This window comes from Hakea prostrata, chromosome 9 (genome assembly GCF_041222555.1).
Source record: "Hakea prostrata isolate BN-2017 chromosome 9, UWA_Hpros_2, whole genome shotgun sequence".
NCBI lineage: Eukaryota > Viridiplantae > Streptophyta > Magnoliopsida > Proteales > Proteaceae > Hakea > Hakea prostrata.
Window position 1 is genome coordinate 59,315,425 of NC_142608.1, and position 26,456 is coordinate 59,341,880.

General features: G+C 37.9%; 4 protein-coding genes across 5 annotated transcripts in view; 2 read left to right on the top strand and 2 right to left on the bottom strand.

Annotated features, from left to right (window-relative positions):
• Positions 1 to 1,352: 1,352 nt before the first annotated feature.
• On the top strand, positions 1,353 to 9,189 carry ARAD1 (Exostosin family protein). Its single transcript, XM_089169382.1, has 3 exons — positions 1,353 to 2,683; positions 4,381 to 4,746; positions 8,377 to 9,189. Exons 1-3 carry the CDS (start codon positions 1,784 to 1,786, stop codon positions 8,563 to 8,565), a joined length of 1,455 nt encoding a protein of 484 aa, XP_089025508.1. The 5' UTR covers positions 1,353 to 1,783; the 3' UTR covers positions 8,566 to 9,189.
• Positions 9,190 to 9,341: 152 nt separating this feature from the next.
• Positions 9,342 to 10,089, bottom strand: LOC149005831 (uncharacterized). The gene is made up of 2 exons (XM_089169383.1): positions 9,858 to 10,089; positions 9,342 to 9,662 (listed from the first exon to the last, which is right to left on the bottom strand). Exons 1-2 carry the CDS (start codon positions 9,948 to 9,950, stop codon positions 9,540 to 9,542), a joined length of 216 nt encoding a protein of 71 aa, XP_089025509.1. The 5' UTR covers positions 9,951 to 10,089; the 3' UTR covers positions 9,342 to 9,539.
• Positions 10,090 to 11,359: 1,270 nt separating this feature from the next.
• On the top strand, positions 11,360 to 14,528 carry SRX (sulfiredoxin). Its single transcript, XM_089168541.1, has 5 exons — positions 11,360 to 11,615; positions 11,884 to 12,038; positions 13,586 to 13,619; positions 13,796 to 13,889; positions 13,982 to 14,528. The coding sequence occupies exons 1-5, from the start codon at positions 11,546 to 11,548 to the stop codon at positions 13,995 to 13,997; spliced, it is 369 nt and encodes a 122-aa protein (XP_089024667.1). The 5' UTR covers positions 11,360 to 11,545; the 3' UTR covers positions 13,998 to 14,528.
• Positions 14,529 to 15,209: 681 nt separating this feature from the next.
• Positions 15,210 to 26,456, bottom strand: part of LOC149005833 (protein NAP1-like) — a 45,455-nt gene continuing 34,208 nt past the window's right edge. The window contains exons 17-24 of one of the 2 annotated variants that reach the window (XM_089168047.1): positions 25,565 to 25,646; positions 25,335 to 25,445; positions 23,817 to 23,942; positions 23,602 to 23,741; positions 23,401 to 23,497; positions 20,555 to 21,546; positions 18,678 to 18,890; positions 15,210 to 16,829 (exon numbers count right to left, since the gene is read on the bottom strand). In XM_089168047.1, coding sequence (XP_089024173.1) covers positions 16,331 to 16,829; positions 18,678 to 18,890; positions 20,555 to 21,546; positions 23,401 to 23,497; positions 23,602 to 23,741; positions 23,817 to 23,942; positions 25,335 to 25,445; positions 25,565 to 25,646 — 2,260 coding nt within the window. In that variant the 3' untranslated portion in view covers positions 15,210 to 16,330. The remainder of the gene's footprint in view (positions 16,830 to 18,677; positions 18,891 to 20,554; positions 21,547 to 23,400; positions 23,498 to 23,601; positions 23,742 to 23,816; positions 23,943 to 25,334; positions 25,446 to 25,564; positions 25,647 to 26,456) is intronic. The other variant, XM_089168046.1, reaches the window with a different exon arrangement.

The window sequence follows — 26,456 nt, forward strand, 5'->3', positions numbered from 1 at the left end:
ATTAGCCGAAAATTACTTAATAAAATCATATTGCTTTGCATCATTTTTGCAACATAAATTCAAATTTATAAAAAAATTTGCTTTGAGAAACACTTTCAACGTATTGCTTGTATCTCATGAAGCAAAATTGGGTGTATGTTGATTTTAAGTGAGACAATTTAAAGGGAGAGATATATGAAATTTGGCACTATAAACATAGCATTAACAAATTTTGTAAATTTTATTGTAATTTTCAAATTTTCTACTTCTAAAAACAAGTTTATTAGAAAATTAAAAAAATATTTCTATTTCCAAAAATACTTAGAAATATTTCTAGTACTTGGTGAGTTATCAAACAAACCCTAACTGAAATGAAAAATCCATGAATTATGAACTTTGCCTAAAAATGAGAGTAATTTGGATTTCACTATTTCTGATTAAATCAATTGAATTTCCCAAATTGAACTTAAGTAAAAAGGAAAAATCATAATCATGAAAATTGACAAAATAAATTAGACAGATCAAAATAACCAAACAATTAATTTTAGTAAATCATGATGGCATAACTTTTGTTTCCATGATTTTTCTTGATAAATGATTCCCATGGATTTGAAATTTGAGCGAAGCAGGACGAATTAAATAACCAAAAGCGATCCTATTTAATCCTAGGTCCCCTTAAGGCCTAGATGAGCTCATCTTATTAATTACTATCAACCGATTTGAGGTGTAAATCCAAGGCTTATAAAAAAGCTTTAATGGCCGTAAAAGGACTAGTAATGACAGAAACTCCTTGATGTAAACCCATAAACTGATTAGGTTTAGATCATAAACATTGCTATCTAAATTCAAATTTATAAGTAAATTGCATTGATAGTTTAAAATAGAGATTTTAAAGTAGTGACATCCCACTTTATGTTTAAAAAGCACAGGGACCCAAAAATTAAATTTTTATTAAATATATTTGTCAAATTTAACACTGAAAATAGTTAAGTCATTGTTTATTTTAAAAAATATCTCTATAATAAATAGTGTCTGAAATTTTTTTATGACAAATTAGACAAATATATCGAATGAAAATTTAATTTTGAAGTCCATATACTTTTAAACATAAAAATAATATAAGGCCTCCGTGCCAATACAATTTGCTCCAAATCCATTAAACAAAATTGCTAATCGAATTTTAACTGATGTTGTTTAAAAATTTAGAGAAACAATTTGAATTTGAATTCATAATTTTATCGGATCGCTAATGGTAATCTAAATGATACATTATCTACCGTTGCTGATAAATTTTTTTTTTTTAATTTCTGACTTTTTATTTTTGATTTTCGGGTTACGAATTATTTATTGGTTCTCAAATGACTCAAATCCGATTATCAGAGCCTTTTCGGAGAAAGAAAAAAAGTTTATCTCGATATTATTGGATCCGATTTCGAATCCGGTTGTTTACAGAGCGAATATATGAATGGTTTTTGACGAATGCGAACACAAATGCAGATTTAGCGTAGGAATAGCGAGAACAGGACCATTTGGTGATTAGTATTTGCCCGGAATCCTGATCATCGACATCTTCAGTTTGAAGTCCAAGCTCCAGAAAGCAGCTGCAATTTGTATTTCTCATTGCCCTAGAGATTGGTTGCTCTTTCAGTTGGTGGGAAACCTATATGGTAATCTTCCTGAGACGGTTAAGAATCTTCAGATTCAATATTCGTGGCATGGAACTACGAATTTGCCGCTCTCCCAAACAATTTATCTGATCGGAATCCGCCACCTTCTACCATTGTGAAGCCATCGGCGAAGCGTCATGACTGAGCCTCGCAGTAAACCCAGAAAATCCAAACCCTACTCTTCTTCTTCTCCTCCACCTCTTCCTCTCGTTAATTGCGTAACCCTAACCGTTAATTCTGCAATGGCACGAAAATCTCTCTTCAAACGAATCATCGCTACTATTCTTATATTTTTAGCTTTTTATGCTTTTTGCAATTCATTTCCTTCTCCAATTGATAATAACCCTTCGATGATTCAGTCCGCCTTTCCTTCTTTCATGTCCTCCTCTATGCTCAGCACGGAATCATCGAATTCCCAGGCTGTCAAGGTGTATTTCTATGATCTTCCGCGGAAATTCACTTACGGCGTGGTTGAGAACTATTTGATCGCTCGTAATTCTCTGAAATCTCCGGTTGATGATGATTCGACGTTGAAGTACCCTGGGAATCAGCACTCTGCGGAATGGTGGTTGTTCAAGGATTTACAAAGGGAGGACCGGTATGGTTCACCTGTAATTAGGGTTCTTGATCCTGAAGACGCAGATTTGTTCTATGTTCCGTTCTTTTCATCTTTGAGTTTGGTTGTGAATCCGATTCGACCTGGTGGTGTGGTTCAAAATGAGGGTGTTTACAGTGACGAGGAGATGCAGGAAAGTTTGATGGTTTGGTTGGAGGAGCAAGGTTATTGGAAGAAGAATTTGGGGATGGATCATGTTTTTATATGTCAGGATCCGAATGCACTTTTTAAGGTTGTAGATCGAATCAAGAATGGGGTACTGCTTGTTTCAGATTTCGGGAGGTTAAGACCGGACCAAGCTTCGTTGGTCAAGGATGTCATATTGCCTTATTCTCATCGGATAAATCCGTTCAAGGGGGAGATTGGATTGGAAACAAGGAAGTCGCTCTTGTTCTTCATGGGCAACCGGTACCGGAAAGAGGTAACTGTTTCTGTTTACCGTTATCCTTTCTTTCGCTTGTAGAAAGTCTTAACCTTTTCTTCTAAGACCATTTATTCCCTTCTAATTTACAATCAAGGGTAGCTACATGCTGAAAATGCTCAAATGGATACGCGTTATGTGTTTACTGTTGAATTCACGTGTCTCCATCAGTCGTTTGCAATTACTTCAATGTGGCTCAGATGGGAAATCAAGATAAACGTTTTCCTCAATTTTTCAGAAAAGGAGAAGGGGTGCATGGCAGTGATTTGTGTACACCATTTCCTACTTGCAAGTTCACTTGCTATGACAAGTTGTGTGAAAACAAAGTGGAATGACCAAAATCTTTTCAGTGTAGTCCAGTGTTGTTTAGCCATTAAATCCATAACTGGTTTATCTCTGAAAACAAAGTCAATAGATTTGAAACTTTCGTTTTATGTTCCATTATTTGTCTGGACTTCTTATTGGTCATAGCTCTTCTCCCTACAATCTAAAAAGTGCTCCAGTTTCAAAACTTGAAAGAAATCTAGGACAATCACTCATTGAGACTTTTTACAATCGCTTTTTTCTGTTTACCTTGCCTTTCCTGAAAACCCAAATTCAATTTTCATTTCTCCCTGTTGTTTATTTTGCTGAGGACAGTCCTTCCACTCTTCCTAGTTGAAGTAAATTATGAAAGTTTTAAATATGAAGATGGGCAGAATTCACCCATGAAAAGGTGGTCTGGGCACTATCTCGAAGAGAGACCTGGTATATTAGACATGTTTGTGAAACTGTGTACTGCCTGGATTTGAACAGAATTATTTACTATATTCCAATTCTTTCCTAACAATTCCTAAGAATCCCAAGTTGGTTCCCTAATGGACAGCTTATTGTGATCTTACTCATGTGGTTGTGCACTCTTCAAATAAGGATTTAAGGATCCTGATAATGTTGCACAGTACCCTGTGGTCAGAATAATTTTCTATCCTTTCCACCAACTAGCTATTAAGATGCAGGCCCTTGTTGGGTGGATTCCTCTTTCTGTATCTCAGCTTACAGGATTTTTGCTAATATCAGAACAGTCATTTCAGAGTTTTAGTTATCCCTAAGAGTGAAGTCATTTGGTTGTATGCCTAATCCCCTTTAATCTTCTTCAGGATACTTTTTGTTGCTTCAGCACAACCAATTCAAGATTTCCTTGTCCCAATATAGGCAGGCATTTGACTAGACATGGTCATCCAGTTACCTTGGAAACTTTCACTGAAGCATCCCTAGGGTACCAGAGAAGCCCATGTATGAGTAATGATTAATTTTACTTCTTCATCTAGCTACTCTTGGGTTGAGGGAGGACCTTCATGGGAAGTTTCAGAGAAGTCCATTAGTCACTGTCGATGAACAACGTTTTTTCTTTTTCCTTTTTATATATTTGGTTGTAAATAAATGAAGTAACAAGTCATCCCATATCAAATTTGAAATTCCTTGATGCCAATAGTTCATGGATGAAAGTTGACTTGTCTAATCCAATGCTCTTTTGTTGTGGTTTTTTTGTTAGTTACAGTGCCGAAGTGGCTCTATTCTGTTGGTTGACATCATGATTTATTTTCTATAAATTAGTGAAATCCTGGAATGTACTCACTGAAATTAAATCCTATTTATTTGGAAGTATAAACTCATCTTGTGCTTACAGATTTTGAAGGCTGATGGTTGCTCTGTTGCAGGGAGGAAAAATTCGCGATGAGCTTTTCCGACTGCTTGAGGGTGAAGCTGATGTTATTGTAAAGCAGGGAACACAGTCTAGAGAGAATCGACGTATGGCAACACAAGGAATGCACTCATCCAAGTTTTGTTTACATCCAGCTGGAGATACACCATCAGCCTGCCGACTCTTTGATGCTATAGTGAGTTTGTGTGTTCCAGTGATAGTCAGTGACTATATAGAGTTGCCCTTTGAAGATGTCATAGATTACGGAAAAATTGCAATTTTTGTGGATTCTGCTTCAGCAGTGAAGCGAGGATATTTAGTTAAAAAGCTGAGGGCAGTAAACAATGAGAGGATTATTGAATACCAACAGGAGCTTAAAGATGTAAGTGCTGTTACATTCTTTCCCTGCTTTTCCCCCCCCCCCTTCTCTTTTATTGGGAAAAAAATCCAAATTGTTTATTTGTGAAGATTAATTTACATATCATATGAGAAAAAAATTCTTCTAAGTACAATGCATCAAGTTCAATAAATTAAGGAAGTTTTTTGTTTTTCTGAACTAGTAGCTTTACATAAGGCATGTGGTTTTTTTTTTTTTTTTTGGGGGGGGGGGGGGGGGGAGAATAACTATTTTATGTGCACAGGGCTTTGCCCCAATGAGATTTGAACTCTTGACCTCATACTAGACATTGGTCTTTGCTAACTGAGCCAACCTCTTGGGGTTAATAACTTAAGGAAGTTAAATTGTAGAGGAGAAGACTGACTTTATTGAAGAATTTTTGAAGGGGTAAATTGTGGGTGCTAGAGAAAGGATTAGAAAGGGCAGGTTCTATGGATTGTTATTGATGGTTGGGGATTATCAAGGAGTTTGTTAAGTTGAGTGGAACTATAAGTGTTACAAATGTCCCAGCTGGGGCAATTTAGGCTCAGGATTCAACCCTGGGCCATCTATACATATTTGATCTAACCATAATCTATCCACGTGTGACTGTAACATTCTTGAGTTATGTACTTGTGTTAGCATGATCTTTGTGAGGATGGAAATTTTCCTGTTTACTTTGTCTGTGAACGACTCATGAGTGGCAAGATATGAAAGGCTTAACTGGCTAACAGTGTCTAGGTTTGCTTTAATGTTTTATTCTTAAGACCCTAGATCTGGGAGTGCACTTGTCATTTTTTTGATATCTTGACCATCGTATTTTATCAAAGCTTTTTCTTTTTCTGTTTACATTTTGTAGAAAAAGATTCCACCATTGATCTATGTTGCTATTACCAACCAGATAAAGGAGGAAGGTTGGTGTGTTAGGTTAGCAGCCAGCAGTACAAGAACATTCTCCAAACTCATTTGCATCTGATCTTAGGAGTTTATAATTTATATTGTTCCTAGGGTGTTGAAGCAGGTCAAGCTCAAAAGGCAAAGAAAATTGAAATAAAAGGAGATTGGAGGAATTTCACCACTTGCAACAGCAGCCCTAGAATTCAGTGTTCATGAAAATCTGACCACCAGTTGCCACCAAACATATCTTCCTGAGTTCTTCTCTCCTTTTGAAGATATGATGATTCTTCTGTCCCTTATGCCCATATCAGTTGTTGCTTGGTTGAAGATAACCTCATGATTGTTCTTTAATCCTATTTTTTTGGTTGTCTCCAGATTTGATCCCCCCTAGGCCTTGTCTTTTATTTGATTCTAAGTCTACCCCCTTTTTTAATATATAATACCCCTTATGTCCAATCCAATTTTCCTTTGTTTTATGGTGTCTGTTTAAGGTACCCCCTGGCACTCTCTAGTAAACTTCAAATTAATTACAGATTTGCCATCCATCCTTATAACTTAGTTGTACATGATGAGGGTGCGCCCATAGTGAACAAAAACATGTTTTTATTTTTATTTTTTATTAATCCTGGGATTGCATGCATTTACTGATAACTAGTCACTATACATGGGTGGTGGGAATTCAGTCGAGAAAAAATAAGATGTTGGAACGAGGTGGGTTACTTAATAGGATGCAGATAGAGAAGTTCCAATGCAGATACATTTGCATGCTTGGACCAAAACGACCCACTTTGGAGACTGGCCCAACCGGTTTTTTTGGTCAAGAGAGGGCTGGCAGATTACATAGAAGCAACATACTATTATGATGGTATATTATGTAGGAGTAATTTGGAAGTGTTCTACGTAATCTGGAAGTGATATATATATATATATATATATATATATATATATATATATATATATATATATATATATTATCTTGTAAACCTAACCTACCTCAATCTTTTTATCTGATGTAAGAACACATGTCACACATCCATCCATTTCCTTGTTAGAAATGGACTGGAGAAAAATCCACCTATTGTGGGCTTCTTATTACTTGTCAATTGCTTGACCTAAATAACATTGGTACTTCATCACTTGCTGAACTGACCTTATCATGCAGCCCATCATTAGTACCACCTCCAACTCAACCGAAGCATCCATTATGCCTGCACCAAGGTATAATAGCAGCCCTACTAGAATGACATGTTACTGCCTGATGGTTTGCCAATCCCATGACATGCTCGCCCATGTTAGTCACCACTGTTGCACTAGCTGTGCTAGTAATTGACACTGACACAATCACATTTAAGGCGCATGAAATCCAAGCTGTGCGAGGGACAGAACCCCTGCATACAAGACATGAGATAGCCCACTCGCTTATTGTCATCTGCCACTGTCATGCACTTATGATGCTTGTAGTATCATACCCTTGTACCTCTGCTCTTCAGCAGCACTTTCTGCCATGATCATGTTATTCTTCAGTAAACCCTACAGAGGAAACACTTTTGCTCCACTTCAATTCAATATGCCAGCCCATGGGATACCTGTACTTTGATATATGCGTGGCCAGGCCAACCCGGCGCACAATGCTTTACCTATGACAACCTTGCTTCTGGTGTGTCATGATGCTATGCAACAACCCATGGCACCAAGGGGTTGAGGTATATACACTTCTCCTTAAGGTGTGTCTTATGCTTTTCATAGTTTTCCAAAAGTAGAGTTGGAACCTTTCATTTTGTTGTACTTTCTGACAACAGAATGTGAATGGGCGGGTTTCTTTCCATGCGGGCACGCCCAAGCTTCATATAGTTGCCGCTTCCATGATTCAAACCTACAAACATAAAGTTGCAGTACAGCAACATTATTCTCTATTAGTGTACTGGCTGATTTTCTGAGTTTATACCGTTGCATATTGCTGTTGTTTGGCTTCCAACTTCTTCCCTCTTCCCTCTTGAAAGAGGAGAGGGGGAAAATATATATATTATTTTTATTATTTTTTTGAGAGAGTCTACGACAGTAGGTTGAAGAAGATGAAAAAAGTATTTTTAACCCTTGCACTTTTAAAGGCCTTATTAGGACCCTAGGATGAGGCCAGGTGGAGGAGAGAGAGAATGGGGGTTAGTTGAGGTAATAAATAGAGGGAAAAGAGAGTGGAGAGGGGGAATGTTTGGAGAGTCTTGTGGGCAGCCGTAGGCTGAGTGACACCTCTGGGTGTGGGGTGATTGGCACCATAGAAACCAGAGTCTATTTTGTTAATTCTTGCAATTTTGGATTAATTTTCTAAGATATTATAAGGGTTTTCTCAGGCCTCAAATAGGAGGATGGTATATAGTCTTGCAGCCCTGTCAAATAATTGGGCTGGTAGTATGATGCTTCTTGGTCTCTGATTATTGTATTTCTTATGGTCTACTATGTTATTGGAGTGAGTTTATACTTGGCTAAATTTGTCCCCTGAATATGATAGCAATAATTTGCATGATAAGTGTTCTCCATTCTTATGCATGATTGAAAGTAAATGCTTTCATGTATGATCGCTGGTATTCATGAGCATCAATGGAAATCTGTTTAAAATAGGGCAAAGTTTCTGATCCATTTAGGTACTCAACTAGAAATATTTTGGAAGCTCAATTTGTTGATAACATGCACAGGGACCACTTAGTCATCTTTCTCAGGCTTTTCCCCCTCTAAACTTTTCAGGTTAAGCGATATTTTGAGTATGAGGATCCAAATGGGACAGTGAATGAAATATGGCGCCAAGTTTCCTTGAAGGTGCCCCAGATAAAACTGAGGATGAATCGTATCAAACGCCTTGTGCATAGGGGCTTGAAGGAGCCAGACTGCTCTTGTCTTTGTTCAAACCGGACGACAATTTTGACAAGCTTATGATGCCACCACCATTAATGATTGCTTCTGGAACTAAAGACATGAGCTACCTTCTGAAAATCTGCTGGCTAACAACAGGTGTATGGTGGTTGACAGGCAGGTGCGGACTGCATAACCATTGATTCCAGCAAGGAGGTGGCAAAATTCACTGAACATCATTGGGTGGCAGTTTTACATAGGCTCTCTCACTTGCCCACAGACATGCAAAGATGCACTTTCAGTCAGTTCATTCATTTGATTGCCCATTTACGTTTTCTTCTTACACTTCTTTTTCTTTTGCTGGTTTGGAAGGCCAGTGCAAATCACCTAGTCGAGAATATTTGGTTATTTGTTGTAATTTTATCAATGTCTCCGCATGTTCTACAAATACAAATATAACGACAGAGATTTTGTGATGCATTGTACATCCTTTAGATGCAGCTCTTGCTAGCACGGTGATTGCTGTATGTGATAATATGATTCTCCATCTATTGCCCATTGTTCATCTTTCGGCTGGGTAAGGCATTGCTATCCTAGCATCACCAGTTTAGTAGAGTTAATGCTCTGCTCTCTTTCATTTTTCCATTTGGAATTTATAAATTTTAATGTATTCATTGAGAAACTCCACAATTGAGACACCCATGTATTCCCCCTTGTACTTATGTATCTTTACTGCATCATTGTCTCTTTTATTGTTCCTGAACATGTCCAACAGGATGATGTAGTGGCTAATGATGTGAAGGTGGAGCTTGGTTCGCTCAGCTTTGGGTTCTATTTTGAATGAATGTTAAATCATTTGCAAGCAAAATTCGTGAAGTAAATTGAGTTCCTGCTAAACTGGATCTCAGTTAAAAAGTATTGCTGAAGAACAATTTTCCATGTCTAAAATATCTGGAGGGTGAGAAATCATCATTTATCAAATGGAGTACACTAATCAAAGATTGATTCGATGACTGATAGTCATGAAAGTCCTTCCAAGTTTGTCACTTCTCCATCCATCAATTGTTCCATTTCTTGGCTTGTTTATCTGCTTTCCTTCTGGCCCGTCGTTCTCTGGAGCTCACAGATAATCTGAATCCGCCATTTTCATCATCAGACTCTTCTAAGTCTTGAAAGGATTTCTGCTCAAGAACAGGAAGCAAGGCCACCAAACCTCTCAAACAGTTATCCACATTAGCAGACATGCAACATAGAGAGTTCAGAGCCGATAGAGATTTCACCTTATAGGTTTTGGCTTCTATCTTTCTGTACGCAATAACTAATGGAAAAAAGAAAGGAAGAAATGTATACATGGTTTGAAGATAAGAGAATAGTACCTCTCGGATCTCTGAAAAGCTCACTACGTAGAAGGTTACTGCTGCAGCTGCTACGATACCCACTACGGGAAGAGCTATCTGCATTGGATCCATTTCAGTAATGGGGTTTTGTCCTCCGATCTGCTCCTTGTTCCCTTCAGGTTTTCATGGAACGAACAGTTTTCTCAGTACCAAACTGGGTGAGCCACACAAGCGATGTCAGCACCACAAGACATGGATGAACTCGATTGCTTTATCCACTTTGTTCTCAATTTTACAAAATTACCCTCCTGTTATATAGCAAATAGCAATATTACAAACTACTCCGCTTGCATCATTAAGTGATTCTTCTCCACTCTCCAGTCTTGACCCCGTACATGCACTGAAAAATTTTCAAGCTACATGGTTGAATTGTTCTAATGTTTAATCCCAAAGCAAGATTTTTTTTTTAGGTTAGTAATAGTGATTGAAAGTATGAAGGAGTTCGGCTCACCTCCTTGAGTCCTCGTTGCCCTACGCGTATTTACCACGAAATTGAGTGGAATCCAAATAAGACCCATTAAAATGTTTCCAATCCACATGATTATATTGTTGATATGTTTTCAATCTCAAAGCAAGATTTTTTTCCTGTTGAAGTGTGAACGAATTCGGATCACTTTTCTGTTGGGGGAGCATATAGCACATATTACTCCTTCCATGCTTTTTCATTGCAAAATTGGATGGGGGCACATGTGGGGCCCATTTTGAGGATCCTATCTCCAAATTGTATTATTAGTATTCACAAATGTGGATCCCATATCAATTTTGTGGTGAAGAAACGTCAAGGGAGTAATATGTGTTGTATTATTAGTATTCACAAATGTGGATCCCATATCAATTTTGTGGTGAAGAAACGTTAATGGAGTAATATGTGTTCCCCACTCCTAGACGGTAAATGAAGTTTAGCATGAAGTTTTATTTTAGGGCTTGTTTGGTTATTTGAATCCAGAGATTTCAAATCCCTGGATTGAGGAATTGGAGATTTATACTTACTTAGTTGTAAAATATCCTTGGATTCATGAAATCTAAGGATTTCACTTTTTTGCCTAAAAATGTGAATTAAATCATTCTTTTGTATTGGGTGAAATCCATGAATTCCATATGTATAAAATTGATGAAATTTAAGAATTCATGGAGAATAACCCAATGGAACTCCAAAAACTTCCATAGATTTGACACTAATCAAACAGTAATCTTTTGAACCATGAATCCATAAAATCTATAGATTTGAAATTGAATTTCAAATCCTTAGATTCATGTTAACCAATTAGGGAAAAAGAATTTTAAACACATGCATTTTAATCATGTGTAAAAAAAATTTCCTCTCATTTAGGTCTAGTTGTATTGACCTCCCTTCCTTCTGGGAATTTTTTTTTTTTTTTTGGTAAAGGTCCTTCTGGGAACTTACCGGACTGCCCAAATCGAGTCGAAAGGTATTTATAAAAAAGAAAAAAAGAAAAAATTTCCAATCGTTTCTGCTTTTGACCGTTGTCGGTGTTCTTACCAAAGCAGACCCAAAGAAACAAAAATATCTAACAGCACTGTATGCATTTTGCAGGTTTTGGATTTCCTTTATCTTTTGTGAATCTATTATTTAAGATTGTGTTCATACATGTTATGATGAATTATAAGATTCTGGGGTGAAGTGGTGGACTACTTGGTCTCCCAAGATGGCAAATCTCCCTCTCCGTCTCCCCAGCAATTTCAGGAGCTTCTGTATTACGGCTTCATCTACTAATGGTTTCTCTCTCATCCTCACCCTCTGTTTACTCTCAATCACTTTGGGTTTCAACTGTTCTACCAGCCAATATTTTCTGGTTTTGCGTTTCGTATATTACCTGTTAGTGAAGCCAAACATGTTTTCTGGGCTGTAATTACTGTCAAAACTGGAATCACGAGTGGTGGATGTTTTGACATGTTTTTCATTCTTCACTTTGGTTTAATTAATTAGTTTACGATATGAGGGACTGTATGAAATTAAAATTGACAAGCATTCTGTTATTTTCAGGGGTTCCTTTTAATACGCCTAAATCAGGAGGGCCAATGATTCTTGAAATTCCATTACAAAAAATAAGGAGACCACTCATGCGTACCAGAGCTAATGATCCAGAAAAGGTCAAGGACCTTATGGCCAGCATTCGAGAAATTGGGCTTCAAGAGCCAGTAAGATCGAATAGCTTCATTTGACTTCTGGTTAATTTCATTCTTCTGTACATTTAGGATGTAATTTGTCGCACAGTGCCCCAATATTATACCAACGCCCAGACTGAATAACTGTGCAGGCCGTAGTTCATTTGGCTTTCTCATGGTAAACACTAACACCACTCCATCAAAATAAGGAGTAATACTGTTCTTAATCACCAGGACAGATTTAAGTTAGTTTCAGGAATTATCACTTTTAGGGTTTCTTTTAAGAGCTCTAGTTCATCTTTGATCAACTTTGGGGACGAGTGAGGATGTCTGCTTATAAATTTCCCTGCTTGCTAGCATAGGCAGTATGGTACAAACCCATAAAATAAACTAGAGATCTGGACTATATGTGTAGGGAGTAAGGTTTTTGCCAGGCTAATTGGTTCTTCTGAGATGTCTGTTATTTAGGTTTAGTCAACATTCCAGGGGCTCAAGTATTGCTGTTAAGGTAAAGGGGTAGAGACTTCTATTAATGTTCAGAATCTTGTAATTTCTTCTGACTTTTGGCTACTCTCTAAGAGCCACCCTCTGAAGAAGGATTCCTTTTTTTCCTCTCAAATTTTTTGGAGGGTGAAAGATAGCAATGAGTAGTTTGGTGGAACAAAAGAAGCTGATCAAAGACCTCTGTTATGGAGAATGGCTTGAATGGAAGTTAACTGTGGTCTTGTGGTGATAAATGCACTGGTGGTGACTACAGAGCATACATGTAGTCAACTGTCTCATTAATAAATTAGCTAATCAAAGTCCTACTTGGCTAAGCATTATATTGCTCGTAGGTTTGGACACTTACAGTGTGATTTCATTAGCCTTAGCAGTTTCTTGTATCTACTTCCACTTGACCAAGATTTATGTTATTCATAAGAGAGAAATGTCTAAGTAGCTCCAGTTGGGTATAATTGTTTTTGACAACATTGGTTATTCCCCGGGTTCCTGTGCAAGGCTAAGGATGTTGGGGGGTTTCTGGAGGGCGCGGCTGGCGCTGGCTGGCTGCGGTCTCGTGTGTGTGCTGGCCTCCTCCCCTCGGCGCGCCCCTCCCCCTCTGTCTCCCCCCCTTTTTCTTCCTTCCCGCGGGGTCGCGGTCGTTGGCCGGTCTTCAGTTGGTGCTCTTCGTGCGGGCCTTTGCCTGCCTGTTTGGGTGGGTCCCTTTCCTTTCCCTTTTGGGCTCTTTCGGGTTTGGTTCTGTTTTTCGGCCCGTTTGTCGGCTGTTTGGGCTCGGGCTCCGGTGGGCGTTTCTCTGGGTGGGTGTGGTGCTTCTCCCTTTTGGTTCTGCCCCCTCCTCTTCCCTCTTTTTCCTTTTCTTGTTTTTGTGTGTCTGTGTGCTCTGTTGCTACTCCTAGTTTGTTGGCAAGGCTTCTTGCTGTTGTTGTTGTAATGATTACTGCAACAATCATTGAAACAAGGCTTTTTTTCATGTAATATTGTTTGTTACAAGATTCTGTATGCATTAACAATGAAGCCTGTTCTTGTACTAATATTTTGTGACCAAATATAATTAATTCACTTGCCTAACAATCTTGCAGATTGATGTGCTTGAGGTTGATGGCATCTACTATGGTTGGTGCTCCTTTCATGTTCATTGAAAGATTTAACTGTTATTTGTTTCTCATTGTAGCAATTGAGTTCTTGTATACTGTAACTGTACAGTCTTGAAGGCCATATTGCAACCTTCTCATCTTTCTTAGGCTGGCTACCTGATTTTTTTTCTTCTGATTAATTATTTAACCTTAAAGGTTTCTCCGGTTGCCACCGTTATGAAGCACACCAGCGGCTTGGACTTCCCACAATTCGTTGTAAAATTCGAAAGGGGACAAAAGAAACTTTGAGGTTGGTAGCTTCGCCCTTGCCGATTCTCTGTGCTTCTACTTGATGTATTTCACAGGATTCACACTTTGGCTTTGCTTTATGCTATTTTTCAGGCATCACCTTCGCTAAGTTGCACAATTCACAGAATGGCATCAAGTCATAGCTCTCATCTGATTTATGTTCTGAAGGCTGTGGGACTTGGTGAATTGAATGACTGCAACAGAACTGGTGGTGAACTGTAACATGTCTTGATAGCATAAGTTCTCACAAGGTGGTTTTTTTCTAGTTGTATCTGTATTCCAGATGCCTGTATTTGATGCATATAAAGGGTTTTATACCCAATGAATGCAACCATACAAAAGAGTTTTGAGTAGGAATTCCTCAGAGGGAGTTCTAGAATAACAAAATGAATCTCTGGTGAACTCTTATATATAGATCAAAGATCGGACATGCCATTGAAAGATCCAGTTTGTGTCCTGGGCTACTGGTATCATACTTGTTCTTGCGTATGTGCTAAGATGTTAAAAACATGTGTTTATCACGGTTAACAATCAAGATTATTAAGGATCTTGTCCCCGATAATTCCTCTTCTTTCAGGAGGAAGAATCTCTTTATCTCAAAATAAGTGCATATATTATTTTTAATTGGGCTATTAAATGTATCACTAGGTAATTACAGGTATATCCACCAACGGGGTTGGTCGAAGTGGTAAGCAGCTTGGTCCGCTTAAGCAAGCTTTTGGTATAGAATCCTTGTGTATGCAAAAAATCCCTGCTGGGAGACTCACCCACCACAGCTAGGTGTGTGACGCGGGTCGAACACCGGTTTATAAACCGGGGTTGGCAAACCAACAACAAAAAAAAAAACCTACAGTTACATCCACATTCACATCCCACCTCATTTGTTTCTACCCCATCAACTTGATGTAACATTTTTCTACTAAATATAATCCCTCTAATGGAAATATTTTAATGTAGTTCAAAAATATCCTATATATTTCTCGATTCATCTTGACATGTTTTAGTCCATGTATAATGAACTTGGAATTGCAAGATAATTTTTTCTTTTCCAATTAGTTGAGAATAACACTATCTATACAAATTTTAGAGCAAATTGCATTGATACCTCAAAATGGAAGTTTTAAAACACTGACACACCACTTATGTTTAAAAAACACAGATACCTCAATTCATTAAGCACATTAGTCTATTCTATTAGTGAAACCGTTAATCCATTGTTTATTTTTCTTTAATTTCAAAAATGCCCTTACCAAAATTTAAGGAGAAAAAAAAAAAAAAAATCCAACAACAATGTCTTCATCCGATAATCTTCGTAGGCGAAAAGAATGTCTTTTTTTTTTGGTAAATGAGAATAAGATTTCTTGGAGAATAAGTCTATAGAGAAAGGTATAATAGTCTTTGCGATAATATAACTAACCATTCTAATAGAATAGGACCTATGCATTTTTATGTATACAGAAAGTAGGGTGTCAGTACTTTAAAGCCTCCATTTTGGAATGCCAGTGCAATTTGCTCAAAATTTTATACATTCAAACTTGAAAATATATGTGTCCAAATTAAATATCTGAAACTCCATTTATAGATGAGGCATGCAAGCATCAAAGCTTATTTAAGCCGAAACAGTAAACCAGTGCTCCCTAGTATTAATGAGAAATCACATTATGTAGAGAGAATATACAGATATAGAAGCAGCAAACCCTATTGATGGCCTGTCCAGTGGTTAACTCTCATACTCCAAGAATTAAAATTGCTTCAGAGGTGTAATGAACCCTATAACAATGATAAAGAGAGCTGGGATATAACCTAATGAAGTGATGCAATTGGAAAAACATATTAAAGGCAAAAGGGACATAATGTTCAACAAGCCCTTCGTTTAACAATTCAGTATTAGATGACCAGCATGATGGATCTAGAATGACATTTTACCATAAAAAACCCTACATTAATCACAGACACCCCACAACAAAAATACTTTAGTACACAATCTTCTGAACAATTTAAAATGCCAAACCAGAGAGCACTTGCAATTCATCTAGGCGTCTGCCTGGGTAGTTTGTTATGATCTCAGTTGGGGGAGGGAGCATATAAACAAGCGAAACAAAAGACACCAATTTCTTTCATGTTGCTCCAAATAATGCTTCAATATATTTCCTTCACAAGGATTGATAGAATAGAAATGCATCTTTATAAACTAGCATAAAAGACTAAGGCCGTAGCTAATCTATTAAAGCAGATTTTGTAATTACATTGGAAATGGAAAGTATAAAGCAATACAAGCAGGAGTTTCAGCAAGAAGTGGAACTGAAGTAGGATGGATCATAGATCACTCAGATCAAGGTAACCCTAAACTTTATACACTTGTGAGCAACTAAGATCTCTATGTATCTCCTGACCGAATCAGTAATAAAATTAATCTACAAAAATTCATAACTTTGCCACTTCCTACTTGTAAAATAAAGGACCAGATCTTGACACTGCAAACCTTGGTAATGGACTTGGTCCAGTGCCAGCTGAGCTCGATCCTTCAGAAAATTTCACCTTTCGGCTTGTACTATACTCCAAGGGTCCAGAACGACGAATATTGCGCTGTTTGTTGTTGTCACTATTACTTGGGCTTCTGCCATCATTTTCGTAGATCTTTTCCTGGCTATGAGTGGATGTCCCCTTTATGTGACCTGGATCATTACCACCTGACTGAGGTGTCCAATCACCACGGTTCTGCCGAAATGTTGGGGATGCATGAAAGACAGATAAAGCTGGAGATTGTCTGGGTGATTGGCCTAGCAATGCCATTGGAATGGATGGAGAACTTGAATGGTATTGGCTATAGATAGAACGAAGAATGGCATAAGGAACATGGAGCTCAAGGGTGCTTCTTGGAAGATATGGAGAGAATTCACAAAGCTGGTCTAGGAAAATTAGCTTTGGTATGAGATTGGATCTGTGTATGAGAGAAAAGCAAGTTAATTCTATTCAAACGGTTTAGGATAATGTAATAATTGACAAAAGCATGTAAAATGATAAAAGAAAAGCATTTCTCAGGTGCTAAATGCAGATCATCAGCATAAAATGAAAATTTCCATGTGGATCCAGAATAAAATTGCATCTCTGAGTTTCGAACAGGTCCTCCATGCTCAGGAAAAAAAAGATTGACTCAGCCATTTTGGCTCAAGTGAAAGACCTATAAACAATATCCATTTAAGATCATATCTTATTTTCTAATTTAAAATACCAAAAACAAAATTACCTTGCTATTCCACTGTCTTATGTCATCTCTCATTTATATCAAGTCAATGAGAAAGCCACTGTTAGGAACCATTTCTACAATGATTGCTATTTGACTTAGTAACCTACACATGGCTGATTAAAAGTCAGCAATCATACATTATCTGCAGGCTTTTGCAACTTAGGGCTGGATGGATGTGAAAAAATCCTCAACAATTTTTCCTTACAAGTCATAAAGTTTGCCCATTTACATCAGCTGATAATCTTAAGCCCTTCTAACAGCTCAAGAGTAAGTAGATATTGCTGAAGTTTGTGACAACCTCGACCTCCAAGTCCAATCAGCAATAGGAAAGGGAAGTTTTGTCCTGGTTTCTCTTTATTCAGTTTAGGTTTTTATACTTAATTTTCTTCATGTATTTCTGCCGTCATTACATAGGGGCAGAATAGACCTTGCAATTAGAGAAATCATCTCATTGTTGGCTGCCCTTTCTTGACTTGTAATAACAGCTGTGCTTCGATACTCTGTTCCACGAGCACCCCAAACATGTTAGAAATGGATTGTCACTTTGTTATAGACGCTATAATGAAGAAGTTGATTGCCATCCCCTTTTTATCCTCTTCTGATCAGTTGGCAGACATGTTTACTAAGGGTCTGTTTTCTTCTAGAGCCCTAGTATTTGTACTAATTGTACCAAGCTGAGCACAGATGATGTGTATGCTCCAGCTTGAGGGGGAGTGTTGTGGTCTGCGACAACCTGGATTTCCAAGTCCTATCAGCAATAGAAAGGGCGGATTTGTCCTGGTTTCTTTTTATTCAGTCTACATTTAATACTTATTTTACTTCTATTTCTGCCGTCATTACATAGGAGCATGTCAGACCCTTATAATATAAAGTCTTAAAAAACAGGGGACTGCAAAATCATCTCATCGCAGGCTGCCCTTTCTTGGTCTGCAATAGCAGGCTATGCTTCCTCTTCTTCTACTTCTCTGCTCTTGATCTAATCACAGGAACTGAGATTGTAGCAAAATGCTGAATTCTGGATTAGCATAGAATTTTAGAGGGTCATAATAACAAAGGCAAACCGAATGCCAAAGGTTACTGCATATACAAGGAGTCATAACATTATGCCTGATAAAGAATGTAGTGAAAGTACAGCTCTACACCACAGATGACTTGGTGATTTCTTCCATTGATTCTATCTAGTTCTGGTATCACTGGTTGGGGTTCAGTGTTAGATTTAGATTTAGATTTTAAGGGGTATTAATATGTAAAGAATGATGGATGAAAGAATTAGAAACTCCATCTGTGTTTGCTTCCAGTCTCAAGCCCAAACCCCAGAAAGGAGGGTTTATATGTCAGTTCTGCAGCTGGTACCAAAGAATACCCAGCCAAAACCTTTTACATCGATCGGAGAGCAAGGATCTACAAAGCTGGCTCCAGTTATTTGGGATAAGACAGAGTTGTAGTTGTTGTTGGATGTATGAGTCAGAGTTATCAAGCATCCTCACAATAAAAAAATAAAAAATAAAAATTCTGTAACTACTATATACAGGAAGGAAATACCTGTTACTTTCAGTCCATGAATCTAGTATAATCCCTACAGCACATTTAACAAAAAGCTGCATTACGGACTTTATGCTTGCTTCAACAGACAAACTGTTCTCCATTTCAGGCTCTGTAACCTCAGCAGCATGCCCATTTGAGAGGGACTGCTTCTGCTGTTGTTCTCTTTCCATCCTAACAAATTCAATGCCACCAATCAACGCATTGATGCACCTGCAAGAACGTTTGGCTTGAATAAATAAGGCCCTTTGAGGTAATGAAGCATTATGAAAAATTTGAAACTTTCTCCTCTAAAAGAATTTATTCTTTAAGAACACAATCCATAATCCATATACTATGAAACTATTGAATATTTTTCCGGATGATCATAACTATCCCAGAATCTGTTCTGCTCACAGCATTTATAGAGAAATGCCACTAAAGCAGCTCATCAGATGGTAATAACAACCAAACATCTAGTTTGGGCTAAAAGATGTATATCATCAAGTCATCCAGATGAAAATTCACCAGATAATGACATTGTTGAACGCCCTACTTAACATTCATAATTTAAATGCATCTTGCATTATAGTTGTCAAGGTAAGCCAAAAGCAGTGATCAGGCTCCCTGGACATGCATCCTGTGTGTCATTTGTGCCATAGTGAGGTGTAATACATTAAAGTAAATAGTTTAATCGATATGTATCAATTCAATACCATATAATTATACTAGTAGCGACCTAATATAAGAAAGCCAAACCATACCGAACAAAGTATGGATTAATCATAAAGAACCAGAGCAATAAATGAAGAGCATGAAACATATAATAAATACAGAAAAAAAATTCCCCCTCTCCCTAACCCCCTTCTGTGATAAGCTCCTCTGGTTTCCCACCAATAATGGTATTTTCTCCACAGCCATCTGCTTGGAATCTTATGCGCCCACCTTTCCCCTGTCCCTTGGTGTAGTCTGCTCTGTTCTTTGGACATATTCCCCGCCACTCCCTCACAGTTTGGAAGACCCTCTCCCTTTGCCTCCCCCTCAATCCATTCTCATTAGCCACTTGATACCTGTCCCCACTTCCTGCATTTTCTGCCCCTCCCTGGAGGATACCCGCCACCTCTTCTTTGACTACCCCGTCACTAGATCCATCTGGTTGAAAGCCCTTACCTCCATCTGGCTGACTTCCAGGAGACCCCAGCCGTTTGAGACCAATACCATTGGATTGCAACTGTTTTCCTAGGTTTCTCCCTGGCAGGTTTTGTTGGGAAGCTGATGTTCGGTGCTTGTATCTCCCAGATTTGGGCTGAGCACAACTCACACAGATGGACTTCCAAATCCAGACCTCCTGACCAGATTTGGAATGCCATCTGCACCGACATTGGTTCTAGATGAGCCCTCCTTCCCCGGAGACCCTTAGCTGATACCCCGAGGAATAGACATATTGTTATTACTCGGGGCTTAGACATTTCTTTGTTAGCTTCTCCTCGTCTCTAGTGGCTAGGTTTTCCCCCTCTCTCTCTGCCCCCTCGGATGATTGTTGTTCTTTCCCTTTGGATTTTTACAAAATATTTTTACTCACCAAGTAAAAATAAAGAGAAAAAGAATCATTCTAATAAAACAGACGCTGATGAAAAATAACCTTTGACACAACACAGAATATAATAAAAATCAGATCAACTTAAAAGAAAGTCCACACAGATCACAAGTTGATGCCTAGGAAATCAAAGCAATATCATGACTGTGGCACCGAAACACCTTGTCACCTAGGCAGCACCTTGACAATTATATGCTACATGTTTCTATTCTCTTCTATTTGTCAAATAATTCATATTTGATCTCACTAATTGACGATCATATCTCATTATAGAAGCATTTAACCATAAAATAAGGCCCACCTAGCCACACAGTGGATATTGTTGTTAAAGCCCCCAATGTTGATATTGAAGGCAGTTGTGTTCCAGATATTGGATGTCATGAATGCAGCCAGAAGATATGGTAATAGATTCCATGAAGCATCATTGGCACCACCAACCTTTCCGAAAATCGATCTCATCCATTCTGAATCATGATCTTCAACTAAACCAACACCATTTGCCACCACCCTCAGCCTTCTAATTTCTTCCTTCTCAGGTATCTCATCAGCTAAATTCTTAGCTACCCCAGCTAGCAAAGAAAATATTAAAGGTACACCTTCATCCAGTGTGGCCGCTGCAGCCTCTGCCACAAGCCGATCAAAAGCTAGAGCTTGACCAACCTGAATGCAAAATCTAACCACTGTATCTATGTCCGCAATTTGCTTCACATTTGATTCTCTTTCCACCTGGTTACAAGAATGCATGCTTACAGCAAATGCCTCTAGTGCCTGATGGTTCAAGCGTAACGATGTGTCAATGCAATTCAGCAATGCAGCTGTGTGTTCTTTTATCATTCTGTCTAGTCTATCAACTCCATAGCCACCAAAAATACGAATGAAGGATTTCAACTCCCTTAGATCTGCAACTGAATCTGCAAAATATCCACCGACAGGCCTTGTGCTTCTGAAACAATTATGCATTGGTACAAACAAAATCCCTGCACCAGATACATCCTTCACTATATTTTCTACATACCAGTTGCATATAGCTTCAACAGCAGATCCAGTGTTCTGGTCTGGTGATTTTTGAAACAACTGAAGGGAAGAAACTGGGCCAGAGAAGGCCTCTGTGAGTAATACTTCTCGAATGCCCTGGGTCAGGTCCATGCTAATGTGCTGCTCAGCTAAATACACAATGCTCGTATGTCTGCGAATCAGTGACTCCAATATGGATGGCCTCTGAAGATCATTATCAGTCTTTAACACTGCAAGAAGTCTCCTCCTGAAGTTCCCAAGAATGCATTCTCTCATATACTGCACAGTAATGAGAGTTGAGTTAGGCTTGGAGGAGGCATGAGTTGAGATCATATTTTTTCAAAACAATAATAGATCAAAAGAGAAGTAATTTGACAACAATCAGTTAAATTTCTATGGCATAGGCTACAGAATTAATCAATAAATAAAGTGCATCAAAATTAAAACTCAAAGAGAAAAAAATTGTGTATGGGTTCACTCCTTGAACTTCCTCCACTCAATCAGAGAAGATCCGGTGAGCCTGTGACCTGGTTCAGCTTGGCAGTTGAAGTTGGAACACATCCAACTATCACCTTAAAACTCAAAATTGGTGGGTTAGTTTATGTAACTTCTTCATCCAACCCATATACCTTGTCACTCAATCAACTTTGATACAGTTGACCATTAACTGCATGATAATGTTGTTTGACGTACAATAATTTCTATATGCCTATTATGGATCTGCACCCCCGGGATCAATAAACCTTTTGAATCTTATTAACCAAAGAGATCCAACAAGTTTGTCATTACGGGTAGTTCCTACAAAGGATCAGACTAATGACGTACATGATACTTGAATTCTCAATGAGGATGCTCCATGGTCTAATTATTTATAATTTTTATCAATTGTTGAGTTAAATGAAATGGAAATAAGAGAATTTAGACCACCCCAGCACCCACTGCTCTAGCTAATTGTCCTCCCTTTTCAGTAGGATTCAAATGCAGATGAAGTTCGGACCATCTGTAAGAGAAAAAAAGAACAAATTGATCTTGTAGGATTCTAAAGAAATTCTTTGATTTCTTCCGGAAGCAGATGATTATTCATCTGTCCCCTTCTTGTGCATGTAAAAAGGGGATAAAATAAATCAATCAAATTCCAAGAGGCTCCATAAAGTGCTTCTTTAGGAGTTAAACTTCCATTCGTACATATAAAATCACAGATATTTCAACCCTTTCAAAGTTTTAGTTGAGTCCCTTAAAAAGACCTCATTGCCACCAACCATCAACTATGTTTGTGTTATAGGAAAATATCATTCCACATAAACACGGCTCAGATACTAATATGATTAAACCTACCACAACATCCTATAAAAATTTATTGTCCATGGATCTCTAACAACCTTTGAAACATCACATCTTATATCTCAATTATAAACCAAATATATTAAAGATGGAACTGTTCAACGTCATTGGAATTCAGAACCAAAAATGCTACTTTCTGAACATTTCTCAATGAATTATCTTTCTTGGGCGGATGATAAAAATAAATATTAACTACACGCACAAACAAGTAAATGTGAAATTTGAACAAACCATAGGTCAAAACTGATCCCTGCCTCATTAAGTTGTCTGGAGGTAATTGTAAGCTAGAGAACAATGATATAATAATGTATCTCTGCTCAAAAAATTTAGTCAAAACTGATCTCTTCTTCATTAGTTATCTGGAGTCATTGGTGAGCTAGAGAACAATGATATGATACCATATGAGTAATAGATCTAGAAGTCAAACCATTTATTTTTTTTCCTTTTTCCCAAACCAATACATGACTATATAAGCTTTTCTTCCTTCCTTTTTTTTTTCCAAGACAAAATGCTAGTCAATTTAAAATCAATGATGTCCATCCCCTTGAACTGTCCTTAAGCTGTCTTTTGGAGCTTAATATGAGTGGTTCCAAGTCACATATACATCACCGCGAGAGACTCTCACAGAATAACCTTTTCTTGTGAAGGAGTACTTCAGAAACTCAGATACATTTTGTGTTCTTTAAAGATGTTGACTCAAATGCTTGAAGTTATTGATAGCAGGCTAAGAGGCATTTTAAGTATGGTAAATTTGGAAGTACTGAAAAAGGAAGTAAAGATAAAGTTTTCTACCTCCCTTAATACAAAAACATGGTTCAGAACACATATAGGTTCCATATCATTCAAAACTGAGCACAGATTTGTCAACCTCTGCATTGCAGCCTCCAACCTATTGATCATTCAAGCCAGAAGGCAATCAATTATTCTTTTTAACCAATAAAATGATAACCTCATAAAAAAGAATCTGATATTCATTTTCCATTTCATACTCACATCTTGATAGAGCCATTGTTTTCCGGGAAACTCTCATGGCCAGGCAATAGAAAACCAGAGCTGCTCTTTGGAACTTTTATAGCAGGATTTGAGGCTTTACTTGCATAATTCATCTGAATAGCTGCTTGTTCTGGAAGGAGCTGAGATTTGCACAAATTCAATATTTAAAATGTAACTTCATTAAAATATCCTTGCTTAAATAGAAAATTAATTACCTGAGTTTCAAGAGCGCCAAATCCTCCTTCAGAGTCAAGAATATTGATTAGTCCTTCCAACCCTCCCATGATAGATTCAATAATGGATTCAACATACAAAATTGCATCTCGGCCAATTTTGGAGAACTGCTCTGACACAGGAAGAAATAACTGTCATGCCATGATATACCTGTGCTCTTTAGTACTATGTGCTTGAACATTTATCATGAATTTAGCAGAAAGGGATAAGTTTTCACATTCAAAAAAGAATTGCTGGTCTGGCAACCCACAATTATAGAAGATTGACTAATGCCAATGGGGGGGGGGGGGGGGGGGAACTCTGATGACTAACATAAAAATGTTCTAACACCTCCCGTGATGGTCATTGGCCACTCTTATCTTGTTGCTTCATAATTGGATTCTTCTAATGATGTACTGTTATATGCTAAATACTAGGTTTCCTGTTGTTTGAGAAAACACCTAAATCTAAAGTCAATACAAATTCTCTGAACAGCTATATGCAGCTTATAACTTGAGATAGTTGAATGAAAGTTTTGTGGTATGTTGACTATCTTTTTCCAAGTTTTTTTAGTGAAGTCCCTTCAAGATTTTTTAGGAGCTTTAGGTTCCTCCATAATCAAAGGGACTGATGTTTCATCAAAGAAAAGATTGAGTTTGGCAATAAATGCACCACTTTTGCAAGGAACAGTGATCGGTGGGCAGATATCTTTGCCAAAGGGCTCACCATTATCAGCTCAGTACCATCTGCGCAAGCTGCAAATGCATGACTGTAAACACTGAATTTTGTCAACCCTCCTAGCGACAATAGCAACCATAAAGGACAATCACTGCCACCTCAAAATACACCCACGACCCATGACTGAGCTTTGAAACCAACACAGAGAGGCTCAAGGAAGCCCAGGTCAGAACAGAAAGCTCGTATTAGAGACACTGCAATCTTTAGCCCACCCTAGCTGAGGTCACCTTTTTTGGGGCCATGAGAGCTTGGGCAGAGCCACAAAAGAAAGAGAGATGATAGTTTGTGAAACCTTGAGGGTTGCAACTTACTGTTGAAAATCCCAACTAAATTCATTATATAATTATGAGGCAACACTTTATACAGAAGCAGAAAAGCCACTACGATTGAAAGAAAAAAAAAAAAAAAAGAAAGAATAAATTGTACACGAGTTACAGTTCACGTGACAGTGTGCAAACATATTAAAGTTATTAACTCCACTATTTTGAATCCCCATTGGACAGACATTCATAAGGTTTACATACATCTCAGCTTCAGTTTCTACTCCTTTCTAGAGCTAGAGACTTTGTTTAGTCCCCACCCTATATCTTTCCACTCCTCCCACCCTCCAATACTCTCCCCCCACCCCACTTGCAGGGTTTCCTAATGAATTATTTATTCACCCAAAAGAAAGCCCCATTTAGCCAAATTTTGGCAAACAAGACAACAAGCAATCTTGTTAGACTCTGTGATGCAGAGAAGTAAGCTAAAAAAGTAACCCTAATAATTTATATCTCTAGTACCTCTTCTGGGACTACTGTAGAGGCACATTCCGGAAAGCTACTAGCAACTCCAAGCCATGCACAGCAGTGTTGTGGACGTCCTTCTGGCCCAAACATGGTATTCCTGAACACCTGATTTTTCAATTTAACCATCAGATGACATACACGCGGAAAGAAAGATAACACCAACGGCATAGGTGGAGAAAATGAGCCTTAAAACTGAAATGGAAAACCAGAAAGGAAACCCTTACTGCTGTAAGATGGTGATGATAGAAGTACAGCTTTTTAAGACTTCCGTGCCTTAACAGCTGAGATTCAAGCTCATCAACACACCTGCAATATAAAATCTATTTAATATACCCATAAGCATATTATTTGAAAATTATAAAAGCATGCAACCTAAGGTAACCTCAGGAGTAGCGGTGAGAAAGAATATGCATGGCTTAGGCCTTGTATCTAGTATGACCTCAAATAGAGCTGATTCGAAGGCAAGGATCCATGTAGCCAACCCATTTAGTTCCTGTTGTATAAATTCATGCAACCTTTGGGCCCTAAGGCTCAATTCTTTGCAGTGAGTTATGTGAAAGATTATACATTTTGTTGGAGTCCTGAAATTTATTTCTATGATTCTTCCTCAGAAATTCATTGAATCTAATGACAGTTCTCCACTCATCTGAAAATATAAGTGATGAGGATATCAGCCCAATTGGTCAAGGTCTTAGGGTATATCAGAGATGTTGTCAAACAGACCATTCTTTCTCAGTTTCTATATGGACAGATGATGAGTTCAGAGAATATCAAATAGCTAGAAGGCTAATTGAGTAACCAAGAAAGTGGGTTCCATATTGATTCATTCAATAGACCAGCCCAAATACTGGGTTGATTTTATGTATGTCCTTTAAGAGGCCATCAATCCAACTCATAACATGAAAACTCTGCCCAAATTTGAGCTCCCATCAATTTTGCTAGAAGATTACAGCTGTCCTTCCAGGAGTTGCATCAATTGCAGATATTTGTTTCTCTTTCTGCTGTATTCCTTGGACAGAAGTTGTTATTAGTTTATTTCCTTGAGACTTTGTATTTGATACTTGTTTCCAAAAATAGGAGTCTCGTTGGTGTAATAGATTGATTTTGAGCCTAAAA

What these genes read in the sequence shown, in the direction of transcription:
- ARAD1 (XM_089169382.1), top strand. Translation starts at nt 1,784, where the DNA reads ATGACTGAGCCTCGCAGTAAACCCAGAAAATCCAAACCCTACTCTTCT. An exon ending in GCAACCGGTACCGGAAAGAG is followed by an intron (nt 2,684 to 4,380) that starts GTAACTGTTTCT and finishes GCTCTGTTGCAG; the next exon opens with GGAGGAAAAATTCGCGATGA. An exon ending in ACCAACAGGAGCTTAAAGAT is followed by an intron (nt 4,747 to 8,376) that starts GTAAGTGCTGTT and finishes TAAACTTTTCAG; the next exon opens with GTTAAGCGATATTTTGAGTA.
- SRX (XM_089168541.1), top strand. Translation starts at nt 11,546, where the DNA reads ATGGCAAATCTCCCTCTCCGTCTCCCCAGCAATTTCAGGAGCTTCTGT. An exon ending in TACGGCTTCATCTACTAATG is followed by an intron (nt 11,616 to 11,883) that starts GTTTCTCTCTCA and finishes TGTTATTTTCAG; the next exon opens with GGGTTCCTTTTAATACGCCT. An exon ending in AAATTGGGCTTCAAGAGCCA is followed by an intron (nt 12,039 to 13,585) that starts GTAAGATCGAAT and finishes ACAATCTTGCAG; the next exon opens with ATTGATGTGCTTGAGGTTGA.
- LOC149005831 (XM_089169383.1), bottom strand. Translation starts at nt 9,950, where the DNA reads ATGGATCCAATGCAGATAGCTCTTCCCGTAGTGGGTATCGTAGCAGCT. An exon ending in GCTTTTCAGAGATCCGAGAG is followed by an intron (nt 9,663 to 9,857) that starts GTACTATTCTCT and finishes GTTCTTGAGCAG; the next exon opens with AAATCCTTTCAAGACTTAGA.